This window comes from Carcharodon carcharias, chromosome 25 (assembly GCF_017639515.1).
Source record: "Carcharodon carcharias isolate sCarCar2 chromosome 25, sCarCar2.pri, whole genome shotgun sequence".
Taxonomy (NCBI): domain Eukaryota; kingdom Metazoa; phylum Chordata; class Chondrichthyes; order Lamniformes; family Lamnidae; genus Carcharodon; species Carcharodon carcharias.
The window spans coordinates 24,501,014-24,521,795 of NC_054491.1; the positions used below are offsets into that span (position 1 = coordinate 24,501,014).

Sequence of the window (20,782 nt, forward strand, 5' to 3'; positions counted from 1 at the left end):
TTCAATTCCCCTCATAATAAACAATAACATTCTATTAGCTTTTCTAATTATTTGCTGTACCTGCATGCTAGTCTTCTGTAATTCATGCACTAGGACTCCCAGATCCCTCTGAACCTCAGAGCTCTGCAGTCTCTCATTATTTAGGTAATGTGTTTTTTTTATTCTTCCTGCCAAAACAGACAATTTCACATTTGCCCTAAAGGTGGTGATGCATGCTGGGCAACAGTTTCATAGGTATCAATAGTGCTATTACCTTGTTCTAGGACTCTTCTCCCTGTGAGATGAGACATTATGTCAGCAAGCCAATTAATTCAATTAATATTACAAGAAAAATGAGCAGGAGTAGTCCATTCGGTCCAATCTGACTGCTCTGCCATTCAATAAGACCATGGCAGTTCTGATTGTGGCCTTGACTCTACTTTCCTGCCTATCTCCTATAACCCTTGACTTCCTTATCTGTCACAATTCTATATAACTTGGCCTTGAATGAATTCAATGACCCGGCCTCCACTGCACTCTGGGGTGAGGCAATTCCTAAGGTTAATGACCATCTCAGAGAAGAAGTTCTTCCTCGTTGTCATCTTAAATGGGAGGCTCCTTATTTTTCAGCTCTACTCCCTAGTTCTAGATTGCCCTATGAGGGAAACATTCTCTCAGCATTTACCCTGTCAAGCCCCCTCAGAATCTTTTATGTTTCAATAAGATCGCCTTTCATTCTTCTAAACTCCATAGAGTATAGGTGCAAGCTGCTCAGCCTTTTCTCATAAGACAACCCTTCATCCCAGGGATCAGCCTACTGAACCTTCTCTGAACTGCTTCCAATGCCAGTACATCTCTCCTTAAGTAAGGAAACCAGAACTGTACATAGCACTCCAGTTGAAGGGGTCTTCATTGTTAAGTCATCCCTAACCTCACTTATCAACCATGAACAGACTTTCAGCAGCCCTTAAGAAATTATGACAAATTGACACTATGGAAGGTTTCCTTCTTCCTCTGCCACTCCTCCCCACCCCCAAAATGATAACCTGGGAACATCAAGACCAATCATGGCATTCTTATTGAAGCCTTAGTTGTGATCTGTTAGTCCAATGTTCCAGGCTTATGGTGAACTTCAGAGCAGGCATAGGCCATTTGGCCCTTTGAACCTGCTCTCCCATTTGATAAGATCATGGCTGACCTGATTGTGGTTCTCCTCTGCTTTCCTGTCAGACCCTCATAACCATTGACTCCCTTATCTATGAAAAATCTATGTAACTGAGCCTTGAATAAATTCAATGACCCAGCCTCACTGATTTCTGGAGAAGAGAATTTCACACACTAATGACCGTTAGAGGAAAAAAGTTTCCTCATCTTGGTCTTAAAAGGGGGACCTCTTAATTTTTAAACTGTGTCCCCTAGTTCTAATATCTCCCTCAAGAGGAAACATCCTCCAGTATCCACCCTATTAAGCCCCCCCAGGATCTCCTATGTTTCAACAAGATCACCTCTCATTTTTCTAAACTCCAGTGGACATAAACCCAATCTGTTCAACTTTTCCTCATAAGACAAACCCTTCATCCTGCGAATGATTTGAGTTACCTACTCTGAACTGCTGCTAACACAATTATATCCTTTCTCAAATAAGGATACCAAAACTGTACACAGTACTTCAGATGTGGTCTCACCAAGTCCCCGTACAGCTGCAGTAAAATTTCCTGGCTTTTATATTCCATTCCCCTTGCAAATAAATGCCAACATTCCATTTGAGATTGAACCCAGGATCTTCTAGGGTTTATGGCTCAGTATCATAAGCTAATTCACTCCAGCAGCATGGATTATAAAAATAGAAAATGCTGGAAATACTCAGGTCACTGTGAAACAGAGTTATAGTTTCAGACCTGTGACCTTTCACCAGAAGTGGATTTGCAAAAGTCGAGTAGTGTCCGACAAATTGAGATCCTTGAAGGGATAAACAATTGTATTGATAAAGGAAATGCCGTGAATGTTGTATATCTGAATTTTTAAAATTTATTTGATAAGGTGCAGTGCAAGAGGCTTATTGATAAAATTGAGATATGCGTCACTAAAAGCAGTGTAGCTGCATGGATAGGAAATTGGGTAAAGGAATAGAAAGCTGGACACAAAATACTGTCTAAGGAACTTTTACGAACTGAAAGGAAGAGAATAGTGGTTTTGCCCAGGATTGAACATTAAGATTATTTGCTGTTAAATATGTCATCATATGATCTAGGCAATGGTATGGAGACACAATTTAAAAATTAGCAGTCACAAAAATGGGGAAAGTGATTCATTAGATGTGAAAAAAACTGAGATTTCAGGAGGGATTAGATTGGGCAGGTAGATGTTAGATGAAGTATAACCCAATAAGATGAGAAGTGATACATTTTGGTAGAAGAAAATGGAAGAATGTACGGATAAAATACTCAAAGAATTAAAGGAAGAGGATTCAGATACGCAGGTCTTTAAATGTGGGTGGACAAGCTGGTAACCAGTGTTTTTATAAAAAAAATCCCAAGAAGAATGCATGTACAGATTATCTGTTTTATAAATAGTAAATGTAGACTCTTTGTTATTTGAATATGCCCAAGATGTAAGTGACTTTGTTGTCTTCTGTGGGCCCTCTCATGGCTGAAGAGTCCAATGCAGGATTGGCATGGGCATTCACTGAACTGGCAGTTCATGTTGTCATTGTTGGAGGAATTTCTGCAGCTGGGCCTTTCTCTGGGCACACTGGATATTATGAGTTTGATGTATACTGTCCTTGAAGCATGCTGAACCAAATTTTGGTGTTTGCCTCCACATGAGTGGTCAGCTACAGAGTTTCCCAAGAGAGATGATCTGCAATGCAGAAGTTTGTAAGGCTTTTTTTAGGGTGACTTTGTATCAGTTGTACTTACCACCTTGATGTCATTTGCCCTCATTCAGTTCCCCATAGAAAGTCTGCTGGTGATTCTGTTGTCATCCATGGGGAGGACATGGTCTGCACATCTAAGTTGATTTTTCTGGAGGGTGGTGGTCTCCATGCTGCTGAGCCCAGCATGATGAAGGAACTTGTTCTTTGTGATTTTTGTCTTGCTATCAAGTCCTTGTGATGAAGCTCAGGTTCCTTTGGTGGAAGTGTTCCAGAGCTTTGATGCACTGCCTATAACAGACTGAGGATTCTGCAGCATACACTAGGGTGGTAAAGCAAACTCTACCAGGCCATTGTCCATACATAGTGCAGAATAGGGATAAAAGTAGTATTACTAACCCTATACAAATCATAGGTTAGGCCATAGTCAGAATATTGCGTCCAGTACCCTCTTTGGGTACCCTATTTTAGGAAGAAAGTCAAAAGAAATGGGAGCATTTGAGCCTACTTTGCCATTCAGTAAGATCATGGCTGATCTACCTCAACTCCCCCTTCATGCACTGTCTCCATATTTAAAAACCTGTTGATCTCTGTATGATATATATATACAACAACTGAGTACCCGCTACCCTCTGGGGTAGATAAATTCCAAAGATTCGCAACATTTTGAGGCAAGAAGTGCCTCTTCATCTCAGTCCTAAATGGCTGACCCCAATTTTTAGACTCCACAGCAGGGAATGTTTTTTTTAATTTGTTCTTGGGGTGTGGGCATGCTGGCTGGGCCAGCATTTATTGCCCATCCCTAATTAACCTTGAGAAGGTGGTGGTGAGCTGCCTTCTTGAACATCTGTAGTCCATGTGCTGTAGGAATACCCACAGCGCAGTTAGGAAAGGAATTCTGGGATTGTGACCCAGTGGTAACGAAGGAACGGCAGAATTGTTCCAAGTCAAGGTGGTGTGTGACTTAGAGGGAACTTGCAGGTGGTGGTGTTCCCATGCATCTGCTGCCCTTGTCCTTCAAGCTGGTAAAGGTTGTGGGTTTGGAAGGTGCTATGAAGGATCCTTGGTGAGTTGCTACTAACATCAGATGGTACACACTGCTGCTACTGTGTGTCATTGGTAGAGGGAGTTAATGTTGAAGGCGGCTGCTTTGTCCTGGATGGTGTCAAATTCTTAAATGTTGTTGGAACTGTACTCATCCAGGCAAGTGGAGAGTATTCCTTGAAACACCTGACTTGCGCTTCTAGATGATGGACAGGCTTTGGGGAGTCAGGAGGCAAATTATACTCTGCAGAATTCCCAGCCTCTGACCTACTCTTGTAGCCACAGTATTTATATGGCTGACCCAGTCAGTTTCTGGTCAATGGTTACCCCCCCAGGATGTTGATAGTGGAGGAATTCAACCATGGTAATAGCATTGAATGTTATGGGGAAATGGCCTTGTAGCATCTACAGTGTCAAGCCTCTTAAGAATTTTATATGTTTCAATGAGATCACTGCTTATTCTTTAAAGTTTAGAGAATATAGGCCTAGTTTACTCTATCTTTCCTTGTAGCGCAACTCCTCATGCCCGGAATCAGTCGAGTGAACCTTTGCACTCCATTGAATGCAAATGTGTCCTTCCGTGGATAAAGAGACCAAAATTGTATTCAGTACTCCAGGTCACTAGATGTTACTGGAGAAACTGGGCTCTGCCCTGGCGTAGTAACTGGGCCCTGTTTTGGTGAAAGGAAGTTAAAAGGAGCTAGCTAAATCCGATGGGGTCTTGATGAGGTAAATAGGGAAAAACTGTTTCTACCAATCAACAAGTTGGTAACTTGAGGGTCTAGATTTAAGATTAGTGAAAAAATGAAAGGAGATGTTGGCAGAAATGGTTTTGCATAGAGGATAATTGGAACTTGGAAAGCCTTACCAGCAATGGCATGGAAGCAGAAGCCATAATACCTTTTTAAACGACATTGAATAAATATTTGGAAAAAAACTTAAAAGGGTAGAAGAATTAACTAAATGTTAACTGTTTCTGAGAATTGATCACGTCTTAATGGGCTGAGGCCTTCTTCCTCCTGCTCTAAAACTCTGCTGTAACAGAGCAAGGCTTTTTTTTAAAAAGATCTCTTTCATTTGGCCAGAACAGGGACTATTTTACTTTCATGTGTGTGTCCTATCTCTCCTTTGTTTACATATTCCTTGGTTCATTTGCTTTCTTTTTATAGGTGGTGAGACTGTGCCAGAATCCCAAGGTAGGGCTAAAGAACAGCCCTCCCTACATTCTGGATCTGTTGCCTGACACTTACCAGCATCTGCGTCTGATCCTGACTCGATACGAGGGCAAGATGGAGGCCCTTGGAGAAAATGAATATTTCAGAGTCTTCATGGAGAACCTGCTTAAGAAAACAAAACAGACCATTAGCCTTTTCAAGGAAGGGAAAGAGAAAATGTATGAGGAAACCTCACAACCACGGTAGGAGTTGATTGTTTTTATTCTCATTGTAGTCCCTAATGCTGGTAGTCGAATGTGATGGTATAACTAAACAAAATGGTTGAGAGCCTATGTTTGAGTTCAAAATTGTAACATTTACATGGCTTGAATGCAGGCCTCTTCACTGGTCTATAATTTATAATCTGGAGCTATAGTACAATTGTCTCTACCTAATTATTTAACAATTCCACTATAAAGCACCAACATGTTAAGTGCAAAGGTGCCAAATTTGCAAATTGTTGAACTTTTCCCTTTTGTAATAAACATGTGTCATCTGACAAGATTAATTAATAACTGAATAATCAGAGATGCAGGATTTGAGTTGGCATGTTTGGCTACTTTTTAGGGTTGCAGGATGAAAATGGATAACTCCTAAAAAAAATAGTTGCTCTATTGGAAAATGGGATCTAGAATTGAGCTGAAACTTCAAATGGGACCTTGGGTATCCTGTGGAACGATGGCAGCTGTAGCTAGGCTTTGATTCTTTCATTAAGTTATTTGGTTATTCTGCGACTAACTTGATTTGCTCTTTGCACAAAGTTCTCTAGAAGAGCCCTTGAACTCAATTTGTAGTGTATGCAACTTATTTATTTATTTAGCACCAGGGAATCTGCCATTTCAAAAAACCCTTTAAGCTGGCCAACATGTTCAAAAAAACTGACACAGCTCTCAAAAAGCTGATGGCTCAAGATTGACCCTGACATGTGAAAGCAAGTACAAAAACAGAAAATGCTGGAAAAACTCAGCAGGTCTAACAGCATCTGTGGAGAGAAAGGCAGAGTTAATGTCTCAAGTCCGTATGACTTCTTCAGAGTACTGTGAAAGCAAGTCTTTACATAGACTTGTAACTCAGTGTAGTTGCTGTCTTTTCCTCCAACTGTCTCCCTTCCATTTCTTACTGATCCTGTAGATAGATAGAGGGACCTCCTTGTACCCTAATCCCATTTCAAGCTGCCCCACTCTATTCTTCCTACCCAGTTAAGGTGATAATCTTCTTCCTTCATCCCTCCACTTCATGTTGGAAGCCTTTCTCCCACTCAGTTCTGGAACTCTTTCACCTTATTTGAAAGTACTTTTCCGGTTTCTTTTGCGTTCCCTCTCCCCTACATGAGTAATCGACCCTATCTCCTTCATTCCTACCTCTTTCTATTTCATTGTAATCAACACCCCATTTTAATCCCTTCAGCTCCTGCTACCTTCAATAGTGTCCCAGCCTACAGTTAATTGAGGCTGCAAAAGCTGCCATTAATTTTAGGAACAGTACTGAGCACAAGTCCAGTACAATAACAGTCATACTTGGGAATCAGACTGGTGAGAGGAGGCCACAGTCTGCTGATGTTTGTTGGCAATTACTGACTGTGCACCAAAACACTGACCATTAGTGTGAAAGGCTGACACTTTTGGTTCAGGGTGAAAATGTTTCAACTATAATATGTCATAACTGAATTCCTGCTTCGCTGTTGTATAAATTTGCTTAACAGTGTCCTTCATACAGATGGATAGAACTTTGAATCTGCAGAATTATTCTACCTCAATAAAACTGACTTGCACTAAAAATCCTTAGAGCATTAGCCGTAGCTTGGTTGTAAGCACTCTTGCCCCTTCAATCGGATGGTGTGGGTTCAAGTCACATTCTAGAACTCGAGTGTCAGCCCAAATCTTTTGCTCACTTCAGTACTGAGGGAGTGCTGCACTTTCGAAGGTGCTGTGTTTCAGATAAAGTGTTAACCCAGGGCCCTTTCCACACCCTCAGGGTGTAAAAGATCCCATGCAACTATTCTGAAGAAGACCAGGGGAGTTCTTCCTGATGTCCTAGCCATTATTTAGCGCTCAGTCAACATCATACAAATTATGTGGTCATTATCACATTGTTGTTGGCTGCCAACTTTCCTACATTCCAACAGTGACTACACTTCAAAAGTACCTCATTGGCTGTAAAGCTCTTTGGAACTTCTGAGATTGTGAAATATAAATGTAATTTTATTGTTCCCTGGCCTCTAATCATAGTGTAGCATCACAATTTTATAAAATGTCTCTCTTTTAATGGTTGTAAAATTGTGTATGAAAGATAAGAGGAAGCTAAAAGAGAGGATAGCATTAAAACGCTGTTTTGTGCTAACAGTAATTCTTAACTGCCTTTTCCTTTTCTCAGGATGTTCCAACGATTCTATAAACCCACAAAAATAAATGGTGACCTTTTTAGTAGGTCAGTGGCCAGTCATTCCTTATAAGGAAGCATTTCCTGTAAAGAGCCATGACAAAATATGCAGCTTGCATATTTTGACCATGGTAGATAGATGCTGGATGTATTAGCACCACCAATCTCACTAATGAGCATATCAAAGTGTTTATTTTCTCTCAAACTGGGGGAAAAGCCAAATCTCTGAGAGGATTTATGATGTCAAATGTTAAATTAGGCACAAATTTACCCCAGTACTTTTGGTAGTTCTAGTCACTTGAAAGAAGTCAAAGTTATTGAAGAAAGACCAGAGAAAGTATTGCTTGTAGTTTGACCAGACTAAGAACTCAGCCAGATAATTGAGCCATTCAGTTACGTTGGGAGATCTTACAATATTTACCAGTCAGTTTGTTTATTTTTCTCTTCAGTCTTCATTCTAATTTATGCTCCTCTTTGCCTTGCCCTCCCTCCCACACCTGATTATCTGGAATCAGCAATTTGCAATAATTTCTATGGCAATCATGAACAATCTTATTTTTAAAGGTTGGTACCTGGGTAACAGATTTCTGTAACCTTTTAAACTTGGGCCATCATGTGAATTATTGGTCATTAATATATAGTTAAGCAGAATAAGTTGGCAGTGTGATGATTGGTGTTTTCACTTCTGATCATATATTTTCTTAGGTGGTGGAGTCTTAAATGTTAATCTTCCAAAGGCTGTACAACAATTTTTTTGTAACTGCCGCTCTGGTGTTAAATCTCCATATTTTGGTTGGTGTATTTGCATGACTAATGACAAAGCCAGATACACATTGTGTTTTTAGATATTATTACTCCTGCATTTCATCTTTTGTGCAATAATTGTGCAGGCACTTGTTTCAGGAGAGGAAAAGAATCTGGGTGACTTCAGCTTACATGTAAAGCAAGAGGAAGGAAGCTCAGTTTCAAAATCGCCTTGTCAGTGCTATTTCTTTTCCGAGACTTAAATGTGATTAACACTTTATGCATTGAGGTTCCTTTGAGTAGAAATTCTGGCAGTCATACATTTGAGACAGATAGCTTGTCAAAAATACTTTGAGGTATTGAATTGAATTAAAATCTTTGGGAATCTGCATTGTTGATGAATAGTGTGCTATAACTTAGGATTTATGTAGCCTGTTATCCTAACAGGGTCGCTTTTTAGATTGAAAGCAATCTGATCTGAAAATTAAAAATCCCAGTACCCTGAGGATGGAATTAGCAGATGTTTTCCAGCTTTCAAAATGGGCAACATCCATTGAGTATAACCACATTTTTGAGCAACGTCCTTTGTCTCGGGCTGTCTAAATTCGCACCATTTCCATTCAAGTTATAATGTTACATAATTTGTAATATTTCTCTGAGGGCTAATATTCTCTAGAATGTACCCTTCACTGGAACATGGATAAGCAGTGCATCCTATTACTATACATTGATACAGAAACCATATAAAACTTTACCTGTGTTATTGAACATAGCCTTGATTTTGTTGGGGGGGGGGGGAGATGGTTGCCTATCAAGTGTTGAAATGGCATAAACCTTTCCTCTCTCACAGCTGAAACTTTTGCTCTAACATGCAGGTTATAAATGTTTGCTTTGAGATAACCCCAGTGAGCTTAATCAGTGAATAGCTGAGCCAGTTTTGATCTCTGGCCTATGTTGAGTTAGATGCTCCCAATTGAGGCAACAATAAAGAGTGCTACAGTGCATGTCAGTACCACTGGGTGAAGAAGGGAAAAATTGGCCAAGGTTTCTTCCTCTAACTGTATCCAGTATCCTCTGTTGGAGGTGTGTATGTGTGAATTTTGAGGTGATGGAATTAGATTTGGCTGTGATATTTCTTTGGGGAAATAGTCTCTCAAATCTCATATTTCTTAATGCTCTTCTGGTTTGAAGTATTTGGAGGTGCTTGTAAAACTGTACCCAAGCAAGTAAGAAGCAGAGAAATATGTTCTGCATTGAGATAAACCATTCAACTCACCATGTCCATGGTGGTCCATGCTGGCTGAAAAACACCTATCCAACCCAATTCCACCTTTCAGCTCTTGGCTTGCAGTCCCGTAGGTTATGGCAGTTTAAGTGCATATCTAAGTGTTCTTTAAATGTAATGAGGATTTCTGCCACCACCACCCATTCCACCTATGAATTCCAAATCCTTAACATCCTCTGGATGAAAAAAATACTTTGCAACTCCCTTCTAACCCTTCTACCATTTACTTTAAATCCACATCTCTGGTTATTGATCTTTCTAATGGAGATAGTCCTTTGTATCTACTCTATCCAGGTCCCTCATCATTTTACATATCTTAATTAAATCTCCCTTCAGCTTCCTCTGTTGCAAAGAAAACATCTCCAGCTTATCCAGTCTTTATTCATAGCTAGAATTTTCCATTCTGGCAATAAATCCTCATAAATCTCATCTGTACCTTCTCTGATGTGCTCATATCCTTGCTATAGCATGGTTGTCGAACAGGGTCTAGCTGCAGTTTTATATAGTTCTGGTACAACCTCCTTACTCTTGTACTGTTAGGCCTCCGCCAGTGAAGGAAAGTACACTCTATGCCTTCATGACCACCTTTTTTTATCTGTCTTGCTACCTTCAGGGATCTGTGCACTCCAAGGTCCCTCTGTTCTTTACTTCTCAGAATACTACTAGTTATTGTGTATTCCTCTGCCTTGCTCATTCCCCCCAAATGCATTACCTGACACTTCTCAGGATTGAATTCTATTTCTAATTTTTTTAGAAACCACCCCTGCCTCCCCCATCTCCCCACCGGTACATTTACATCTTCCTGCAGTTTACAACTTTTTTCCTCACCATTAACCATGCTGCCAATTTTTGTATCATTTGTAAACTTCTTAATCATACCGCCTTACATTCAAGCCCAACAGCAAAGGACTCAATACTGATATTAAACCTTCAGGAGAAGAAGAGAGGAAAAATTAGGGTAAAACCCATGTTAAATTGTAATCATTCTCTCCTTTAGTGTGCAATCCTCCTTTTTTGCAATGCTTCAAATTGTTGCTATCAGTTAGTTCAAATATGACATTTTTGAGTTAAGCTTCTACCTGCTCTTTACCTACTTAGTTTGTCCTCCTTCCATCCCCTCCCTGCTCCCCACGAAGACTGGGGTGTAGGGCCCTTACCATGTCAAATTAACTATCATTTGTTGTAAGTCTCAAAGATGAGTTTTGTGGGCATATCACACCTGAGCTTATTCCTGCCCTCAACTATCATCTGCATAATGCATTCTTTCTTTCGTTTAAATTTTTTTTTGTGGGATGTAGGCATTGCTGGCAAGGCCAGCATTTATTGCCCATCTTAATTGCCCTTGAGAAGGAGCCCTCTTGAACCTCTGAAGTCTGTGGTGGTGCATCCACAGTGCTTTCAGAGAGGGAGTTCCAGTATATTTACCCATAGAAGATGAAGGAACAGCAATATATTTCCATGGCAGGATGGTGTATGGTTTTGAAGGTAACTTGTAGGTCGTGGTGTTCCTACGCTGCCCTTGTTCTTCTAGGTCATAGAGGTTGTGAATTTGGAAGGTGTTGTCAAACGAGCCTTGATAACTTGCTGCAGTGCATCTTGTAGATAGTATACATTGCAGCCATGGTGTGCCATGTGAATGTTTTAGGGTGGTGGATGAGCTGGCAATCAAGTGGGTTTCTGAAGAAAAGTCATACTGATTTGAAACGTTAACTCTGTTTCTCTCTCCACAGATGCTGCCAGACCTGCTGAGTTTTTCCAGCATTTTTTGTTTCATTTCAGATTTCCAGGGTCCGCAGTAATTTGCTTTCATCAAGTGGGCTGCTTTGTTCTGTATGCTGTCAAGCTTCTTAAGTGTTGTTGGAGCTGCACTGTAGAGAGTCACTAAAGACTGTTCCATCATACTCCTGATTCATGGCTTGTAGATGGTGGAAATGCCTTGTGGAGTCAGGAAATTAGTTACTTGGCCCTGACTTGATCTTCAGCTGCAGTATTTAAGTGGCTGGTCCAGTTAAGTTTCTGATCAATGGTAACACCCAGAAAGTTGTTGCTGGGGGTTTCGGTGATAGTAATGCTGCTGAATATCATAGGGAGATGGTTAGATTCTCTCTTGTTGGTGATAGTCATTGCCTGACACTTGGGTGGCATTGCTTGTGACTTATCAGTGAAGCCTGAGTGTTGTCCAGCTTGTGCTGTATATTGGCACGAACTGCTTCAGCATCTGAGGAGTTGCAAATGAAACTCATCATTGTGCAATCATCAACAAACATCCCCACTCCTGACCTTATAATGGAGGGAAGGTTATTGATGAAATAGCTGAAGGTGGCTAGGCTTAGAACAGTGTCCAGTGAGTGGATAGATAGCAGTGAGGAGAAGATGGAAAGAGGAGAGAAAATCTAGTATTGGGGGAAAACCCTTGGGGAGAGTGAACTTCAGAGAATGCTTCTTGATATCTTGCAGTTGATAACAATGTAAGAGCATAAAGAATAGGAACAGGAAAATATCATATGGCCCATCAAGCCTGCCCCTCCATTCAGTATGATCGTGGCTGATCTTGGGCTTCAACTCCAGTTTGCCGCCAACTCCCCATATCCCTTGATATCCTGAGAGACCAAAAATATGCCTATCACAGCTTTAAATGTATTCAGTGATGGTGCATCCACAACCCTCTGGGGTGGAGAATTCCAAAGATTCACAACCTTTTGAGTAATTTCTCCTCATCTCAGCCCTAAATGATTGGCCCTTATCCTGAAACTGTGCTCCTTTGTTCTAGATTCCCCAGGCAGGGGAAACAATATCTGTTTCTATCCTGTTAAGCCCCTTCATTAACTTGAATGTTTCAATGAGATCATCGCTCATTCTTCTAAACTCCAGAGAGTATAGATCCAATTTACTCAGCCACTCATCATAGGAACCTCTCATCCCAGGGCCTAAGCTAGTATACCTTTGTGTACTGCCTCCAATGCTTCCTTCAGGCGGGAGTCTTGAAGTAAAAACATTAAACATGCACTCTCGCTATCAAAATGTAGTTTTCCTTTTTCAATCAAGCAGGCCTTCCTGTGGATTTTGCCCTAGAGCATCTTTTTTTGTTGTACACATTAATTAGAAATTATAGATTTCTTATCCAGATCTGTGAAATATGTGATGCAGGCATCCTTTGTATGTGTTGTTATGAGTAACCCACCAGAAGTGCACCCAACCAAGTGTTTGTATTTTATATAGCACGCAGTGATCTTGATAGGAAAATAAGTTGTTGCAGTGGTTGATTCTTTGTTCTATTTATGTTCCTGGGCAGTTTGTAGGTAGTGACTTTCTACTTCCAAGACACTTCAAGATTGTTCTGTATTGCTGCTGTTCTTAACTGTCTGCTTTGTGACAGTCCTGTAATAATCTTTCTCTGATCACTCTCGCCTGTCTCTTCATATCTGGTTTCCATTTCAACAAAACAATTTCCTTAAGTTGCTCAATTTATTTGGAATATTTCAGTGGCCCTGAACAAAACAAACTATTATCAGAGGTTCTATCAAATTTACATGACAGAAACAGGCCATTTGGCCCAGCTGGTCTACGCTGTTGTTTATGCTTGTGATATTTTCCAGAATTAGGAATCTCTGGGAGAGCATATCTGCTGTTTGATATTGGTGTCTGTAGTGCTAAGAAACTACCTGAAACACATCCTGGGCCAAGTACTTTCTGCATGCAATCTCCCTCGTGGCAAAGGGAGTTTAGCATAGAAATGACCAAGAAATGTACCTTCTACAATCTATAGTATTCTTTGAAAAGCTTCAAATCATTTTTACCTGCAAATTCAATTTTGAAATTTTCAATCAGTTACAGAGAAATTTCTAGTAGCATGATGCCAGGCCTTTGGTTTTCAGTCATCTCGATAATTGTGATGTATTTTGCAATTTGGGTAGCGATACATCCAAGGCTGAATTTGTTTCTGATCTGGGTCGGTCTTAGTATAAGGATTTTACTGAATTTATTTTTAATTCCTTTCATGCCCTAAATATGTTTCTGAAAGAAATGTTTTTCTGACTTGCTAGCTGCTTCCTGTTGAAAAAATACTGTTGAATATGGTTACCAACTGAAACTGGAGCAAAGGCAGCAGTATGCACAGTAGGGATTTTTAATGCTATCCTACCTAATGACAGAAATACTTAAGACAGCTTGGACTAATGATGCCAATTTTTAGTATAGAACTATGCAGAAATAATCTGTGGGAGTCAGCTGTGTTATCAGCATTTTTACAAGCACTTTTTTGAAGGTTGTTGCTGTTTTTTGCTGATAGGTGCTGCAGAGTGCAATAACACTTCTGTGGCTTCATTGCACTCTTCCTTCCTCATTTCCTTTAGCTCTTGCACGGTTTTTGTTACCAACATCTCCCAATTGCTTCTGATAGCTCACTGGGTTTAAATTGTGGATTGAAAGATCATTGTTACTTGAATTGTAATGCATTTTGAATACATGGATTAAAGGGATAGTGGCAGCGTGAATATAAAATTGGCTGAGACAAAAATCAGAGAGAAGCGGTGAACAGTTTCATACTGGGAGGAAGTATATAATCATGTCCTCAGAGGTTGGTATTAGAATCACTAATATTGTTCTTAATATATATTAATGACTTGGACTTATTATACAGAGCAAAATTTTAAAGTTAGCAGATGGTGCAAAATTTGGAAGGCTACACACTGAGGAGGATAATGACAGACTTCAGGAGGACCTGGACAAGCCAATAAATTAGATAAGAACAAAAAAAGCTGGAAAAACTCAGCATATCAGGCGGCATCTGTGGAGACAAACAGCTGACGTTTCAAGTCAATGACCTTTCATTAGAACTGAAGAAAGATAGAAATTTAAGAGTTTTTAAGCCAGTGAAAGAGGGCAGGAAGAACAAGGGAAGAAGGTCTGTGTCGGATGGGGGCGATTAAATAACAAAAGATTTTGTGATGCAACAGCCAAGAGATTGGTAATGGATATAGTAAAGAAACAAAGGTTGTGTCCAAATGAGGCGTGTATTTCTACATAAATACTACCTGAATGCAGAATGCAGGGATAAGCAAAGAAACAAGATGAAAACTGACCACTAAAACAAAAAAAAAGAAAGAGATGTAGAACAAGATGGAGGCAGAGGTTAGGATGGAAAGTTGTTGAACTTGATGTTGAGTCCAGAAGGCTGTAGAGTGCCAAGACGAAAGATGAGGTAATGTTCCTCTTGCTTCACTGGAACACTGTGGCAGGCCATGGACAGAAACGTAAGAGTAAAGGTGGAGAATTAAAATGACAAGCAACCAGAAGGCAAGTGTCATGCTTGTGGATTGAACAGATGTGTTCCGCAAGGTGGTCACCCAGTCTGCTCTAAATACTTCTTCCAAGTGAAACAGTGATTTACTTGTACTTCTTTCAATTTAGTGTACTGTATTTGCTGTTCACGATGTGGTCTCCTCTACATTGGGGAGATCAAATGCAGACTCGATTAGAGCAGGAAAAAATAAGGGGAGATATAATATTGATAAATTAATATCATGAAGGGTTTTGATAGATTAGTGACAGCAGGGTAGGTAACCAGAGAACACAGATTTAAGGTAATTGGCAAAAGAACTAGAGGCGCTATGAGAAGAAATTTTATGCAGCGAGTTATGATCTGGAATGCACTATCTGAAAACATGGTGAAAACAGATTCAACAATAACTCTCCAAAAGGAAATCGGGTAAATACTTGGAGGGGAAAATTAGTAGTCTATGGGGAAAAAACAAAGAAAAGTACAGCACAGGAACCAGCCCTCCAAGCCTGCGCCAATCATATTGCCCATCAACTAAAACATTTTGCACTTCCGGGGTCCGTATCCCTCTATTCCCATCCTATTCATGTATTTGTCAAGCTGCCTCTTAAACACCACTATCGTACCTGCTTCCACCACCTCCTCTGGTAGCAAATTCCAGACACTCACTACCCTCTGCATAAAAAAAAACTTGCCCCGTACATCTCCTCTATGGTTTTCTCCTTTCACCTTAAATCTATGTCCCCTAGTAATTGACTCTTCCATCCTGGGAAAAAGCTTCTGATTATCTACTCTGTCCATGCCACTCATAATTTTGTAAACTTCTATCAAGTCGCCCCTCAATCTCCGTTGCTCTAGTGAGAACAATCCGAGTTTCTCCAACCTCTCCTCATATCTAATAACCTCCAGACCAGGCAGCATCCTGGTAAACCTCCTCTGCACCCTCTCCAACGCCTCCATATCCTTCTGGTAATGTGGCGACCAGAATTGCACGCAATATTCCAAGTGTGGCCGAACCAAGTTTCTATACATCTGCAGCATGACTTCCCAGCTTTTATACTCAATACCCCTGCCAATGAAGGCAAGCATGCCATATGCCTTCCTGACTACCTTATCCACCTGCGTTGCCACTTTCAGTGACCTGTGGACCTGTACACCCAGATCCCTCTGCCCGTCGATGCACTTAAGGGTTCTGCCATTTACTGTATAATTCCTGCCTGTATTGGACCTTCCAAAATGCATTACCTCGCATTTGTCCGGATTAAACTCCATCTGCCATTTCTCTGCCAAAGGCTCCAACTGATCTATATCCTGTTGTATCCTTTGACAATCCTCTTCACTATCTGCAACTCCTCCAACCTTAGTGTCGTCTGCAAACTTACTAATTAGCCCAGTTACATTTTCCTCCAAATCATTTATGTATACTACAAACAGCAAAGATCCCAGCACTGATCCCTGCGGAACTCCACTAGTCACAGCTCTCCATTCAGAAAAGCACCCTTCCACTGCTACCCTCTGTCTTCTATGACCAAGCCAATTCTGTATCCGTCTTGCCAGCTCAGCTCTGATCCCGTGCGACTTTACCTTCTGTACCAGTCTGCCATGAGGGACCTTGTCAAAGGCCTTACTGAAATCCATGTATATAACATCCACTGCCCTTCCATCGTCGATCATCTTTGTCACTTCCTCAAAAAACTCGAACAAGTTAGTGAGTCACGATCTCCCCTTCACAAAACCATGCTGCCTCTCACCAATACACCCATTTGCTTCCAAATGATAGTAAATCCTGTCACGAAGAATCTTCTCCAATAATTTCCCCACCATTGACATAAGGCTCACCGGCCTGTAGTTTCCTGGATTATCCCTGCTACCTTTCTTAAACAATGGAACAACATTGGCCATTCTCCAGTACTCTGGGACCTCACCCGTAGCCAGTGAGGCTACAAAGATTTCTGTCAAGGCCCCAGCAATCTCCTCCCTTGCCTCCTCAGTTCTCTGGGGTAGATCCCATCTGGCCGTGGGGACTTATCCACCTTAATATTCTTCAAGACGCCTAACACCTCTTTTTTGATCTCAACATGATCCAGGCTATCTACACACTCTTCCCTAGACAAATTGACCGCTAAGTCCTTCTCTTTGGTGCATACCGATGAGAAGTACTCATTTAGTATCTCTCCCATTTCTTCTGGCTCCACACACATATTCCCACCTCTGTCCCTGTGTGGGCTTACCCTTTCCCTGGCTACCCTCTTGCTTTTTACATATGTATAAAAGGCCTTGGGATTTTCCTTAATACTGGTTGCCAGTGACTTTTCATGACCCCTTTTAGCCCCACTGACTCCTTGCTTAAGCTTCTTCCTACTTTCTTTATATTTTCCACGGGCTTCATCTGTTCCCAGCCCTCTAGCCCTTACGAATGCTCCCCTTTTCTTTTTGACTAATCTCACAATATCCTTTGTTATCCCAGGTTCCTGAAACTTGCCATACTTATCCTTCATCCTAGCAGGAACATGCCGGTCCTGAATTCTTATCAACTGACATTTGAAAGCCCCGCACATGTCAGTTGTTGATTTGCCCTCAAAATCCACCTCCAGTCTAGATTAGGAAAATGGAACTAATTGGATAGCTCTCTCAAAGAGCCATCACAGACGCGATGTGTTGAATGTTCTTCTTCTGTTCTGTATCATTCTATGATTTTATGTTATCCTCCCTGCTCTGGTTGGTGACATTTCTGTATAACGTTGACCATATGACCATAGAGCTCATATGTAATTCTTGCTGTCCTCTGGTTATTCTAATTTGTGCAGTATAGCTACTGAAAATCTACTGGAGAGAGAGCTCGCTAAACTGCCAAAAGAAAGTTGGTACAACTGGGTAAATTGATTTTGCTAATTTGTTTTTAAAATAAGCCCAAAGGTTGACAAAGTTGAACACCGAATTTATGTGTGTTTTTCTCAGTCATTAACAAGCAGCACATGGTTCAGATGCATTGCAAAGCTTCGACCTCCTGTTTCACTGTCTCTGTTTTCCTCTATGCTGTGGGTATAGATTGTTGAACAGGGCCGGCCTTGTTTTCTTTCAATTAAAAAGACTTGAAATGAGCCTGCTAACCTTAATGCTTGAGAGACTGAATGGTGTCTGCAATAATATAATAAATTGCTGTGCTGCAGAGTGAGCTAGGATAGGATGGAGGTTGAAATCTCAGCTATACACCCACTGTAGGCAATAATGAATAAAATTGGGGAAATGAGTGCAGACAGGTTTGTTCCTCCCTGGATTCAATAGGTCTTCGGGACCCTCTACCTAGCAGATGGAAGATTGTCATCTGTCTGAATTAGATTTGAAGACTATTCTTCAAGATAAATTATTCTCTTTAGAGGGAGTTTAACTGTTGATGACATAAGTATGGCTCAGATTTTTCTGTCATTAATGAAGGAACAGCACTCGCAGCTACCCACAGAACTTTCATGGGCTTTTTTAAAATTCTGATGTGAGCTTCGTTGGTTGGGTCAGCATTTATTGCCTATTCCTTGTTGCCCTTGAGAAGGTTGTGGTGAGCTGCTTTCTTGAACTGCTGCAGTCCATGTGGTGTAGGTACACCCACAGTACTGTTACGGAGGGAGTTCCAAGATTTTGACCCAGCGACAGTGAAGGAATGGCTATATATTTCTAAATCAGGATGGTGAATGACTTGAAGGGAAACTTGTAGATGGTGGTGTTCCTATCTATCTGCTGCCCTTGTTCTTCTAGATGGTAGTGGCTGGGGGTTTGGAAGGTACTGTTGAAGGAGCCTTGGTGAATTCCTGCAGTGCATCTTGTAGATGGTACACACTGCTGCCACTGTGTGTCGGTGGTGGAGAGAGTGAATGTTTGTGGATCTGGTGTCAAGCTTCTTGAGTGTTGTGGGAGCTGCACTCATCCAGGCAAGTGGGGAGTATTCCATCATACTCCTGACTTGTGCCTTGTAGATGGTGGACAGGCTTTGGGGAGTCAGGAGGCGAGTTACTCGTCGCAGGATTCCTAGCCTCTGACCTGCTCTTGTAGCCATAGTATTTATATGGCTATTCCAGTTTAGTTTCTGGTAATGGTAACCTCCAGGATGTTGTTAGTGGGGGATTCAGCAATGGTAACGCTGTTAAATGTGAAGGGCTGATGGTTAGGTTCTCCCTTGTTGGAGATGGTCATTGCCTGGCACTTGGGTGGCACAAATGTTACTTGCCACTTGTCAGCCCAAGCCTGTATATTGTGCAGGTCTGCTGCATTTGGACACAGACTGCTTTTGGAGCAGCAACTTGAAGTCACTGGGATCCTTTTCAACATGGTGCCTCAAAGTGATTAGTGGTATGTGTGAAGAGGGAAAACAACAATGTGTGTCCTTAGTCAATCTGAATCCTCACTGAGACAAGCATGGGGCAATTTTAACTCTCCAAAATTTAAAATGTAAAAAATCTCAAACCAGATCCCAACCTGCCCATTTCAAGATTCAGTGTAAGTGGGATGGGACAGCTATAGAAACATAGAAACTAGGAGCAGGAGTAGGCCATTCGGCCCTTCGAGCCTGCTCCGCCATTCATTATGGTCATGGCTGATCATCCAACTCGTTAGCCTGCTCCCACTTTCTCCCCATACCCTTTGGTCCCTTTCGCCCCAAGAGCTATATCTAATTCCTTGAAAGCATACAATGTTTTGGTCTCAACTACTTTCTGTGGTAATGAATTCCACAGGCTCACCACTTTCTGGGTGAAGAAATTTCTCCTCACCTCAGTCCTAAATGATTTGCCCCATATCCTCAGACTGTGACCCCTGGTTCTGGACACCCCCACCATCAGGAACATCCTTCCTGCATCTACCCTGTCTAGTCCTGTTAGAATTTTATAGGTTTCTGTGAGATCCCCCCTCATTCTTCTGAACTCCAGCCAATATAATCCTAATCAACTCAATCTCTCCTCATGTCAGTCCCGCCATCCCAGGAATCAGTCGGGTAAACCTTCGCTGCACTCCCTCTATAGCAAGTACATCCTTCCTCAGCTAAAGAGACCAAAATTGCACACAATATTCCAGGTGTGGTCTCACCAAGGCCCTGTACAATTGCAACAAGACATCCCTGTTCCTGTACTCGAGTCCTCTGGCTATGAAGGCCAACATACCATTTGCCTTCTTTACCGCCTGCTGCACCTGCATGCTTACCTTCAGCGACTGGTGTACGAGGACACCCAGGTCTTGTTGCACATTCCCCTCTCTCAATTTATAGCCATTCAGATAATCTGCCTTCCTGTTTTTGCTACCAAAATGGATAACCTCACAATTATCCATATTATACTGCATCTGCCATGCATTTGCCCACTCACTCAGCTTGTCCAAGTCAACTGAAGCATCTCTGCATCCTCCTTACAGCTCACCCTCCCACCCAGCTTTGTGTCATCTGCAAATTTGGAGATATTACATTTAATTCCCTCATCTAAATCATTAATATATATTGTGAATAACTGGGGTCGCATCACCGATCCCTGCGGTACCCCACCAGTCACTGCCTGCCATTTGGAAAAAGACCTGTTTATTCCTACTCTTTGTTTCCTGTCTGCCAACCAGTTTTCTATCCATCTAATATACTATCCCCAATCCCATGTGCTTTAATTTTACACGCCAGTGTCTTCTGTGGGACTTTGTTGAAAGCCTTCTGAAAGTCTAAATAAACCACATCCATTGGCTCCCCCTCATCAACTCTACTAGTTACATCCTTGAAAAATTCCAGTAGATTTGTCAAGCATGATTTCCCTTTCATAAATCTATGCTGACTCTGTCTGATTCTGCCACTGCTTTCCACGTGCTCAGCTATTAAATCTTTTATAATGGACTCTAGAATTTTTCCCATTACCGACATCAGGCTGACTGGTCTATAATTCCCTGTTTTCTCTCTCCATCCCTTTTTAAATAGTGGGGTTACATTAGCTACCCTCAAATCTGTAGGAACTGTTCCAGAGTCTGTA

At 41.3% G+C, this 20,782-nt stretch overlaps 1 protein-coding gene across 1 annotated transcript in view; it reads left to right on the forward strand.

Annotated features, from left to right (window-relative positions):
- The window catches only part of cbl (Cbl proto-oncogene, E3 ubiquitin protein ligase), a 215,100-nt gene that overhangs the window by 22,398 nt on the left and 171,920 nt on the right, over window positions 1-20,782 (forward strand). Inside the window, exon 2 of the mRNA XM_041174435.1 lies at window positions 5,065-5,312. Coding sequence (XP_041030369.1) covers window positions 5,065-5,312 — 248 coding nt within the window. The remainder of the gene's footprint in view (window positions 1-5,064; window positions 5,313-20,782) is intronic.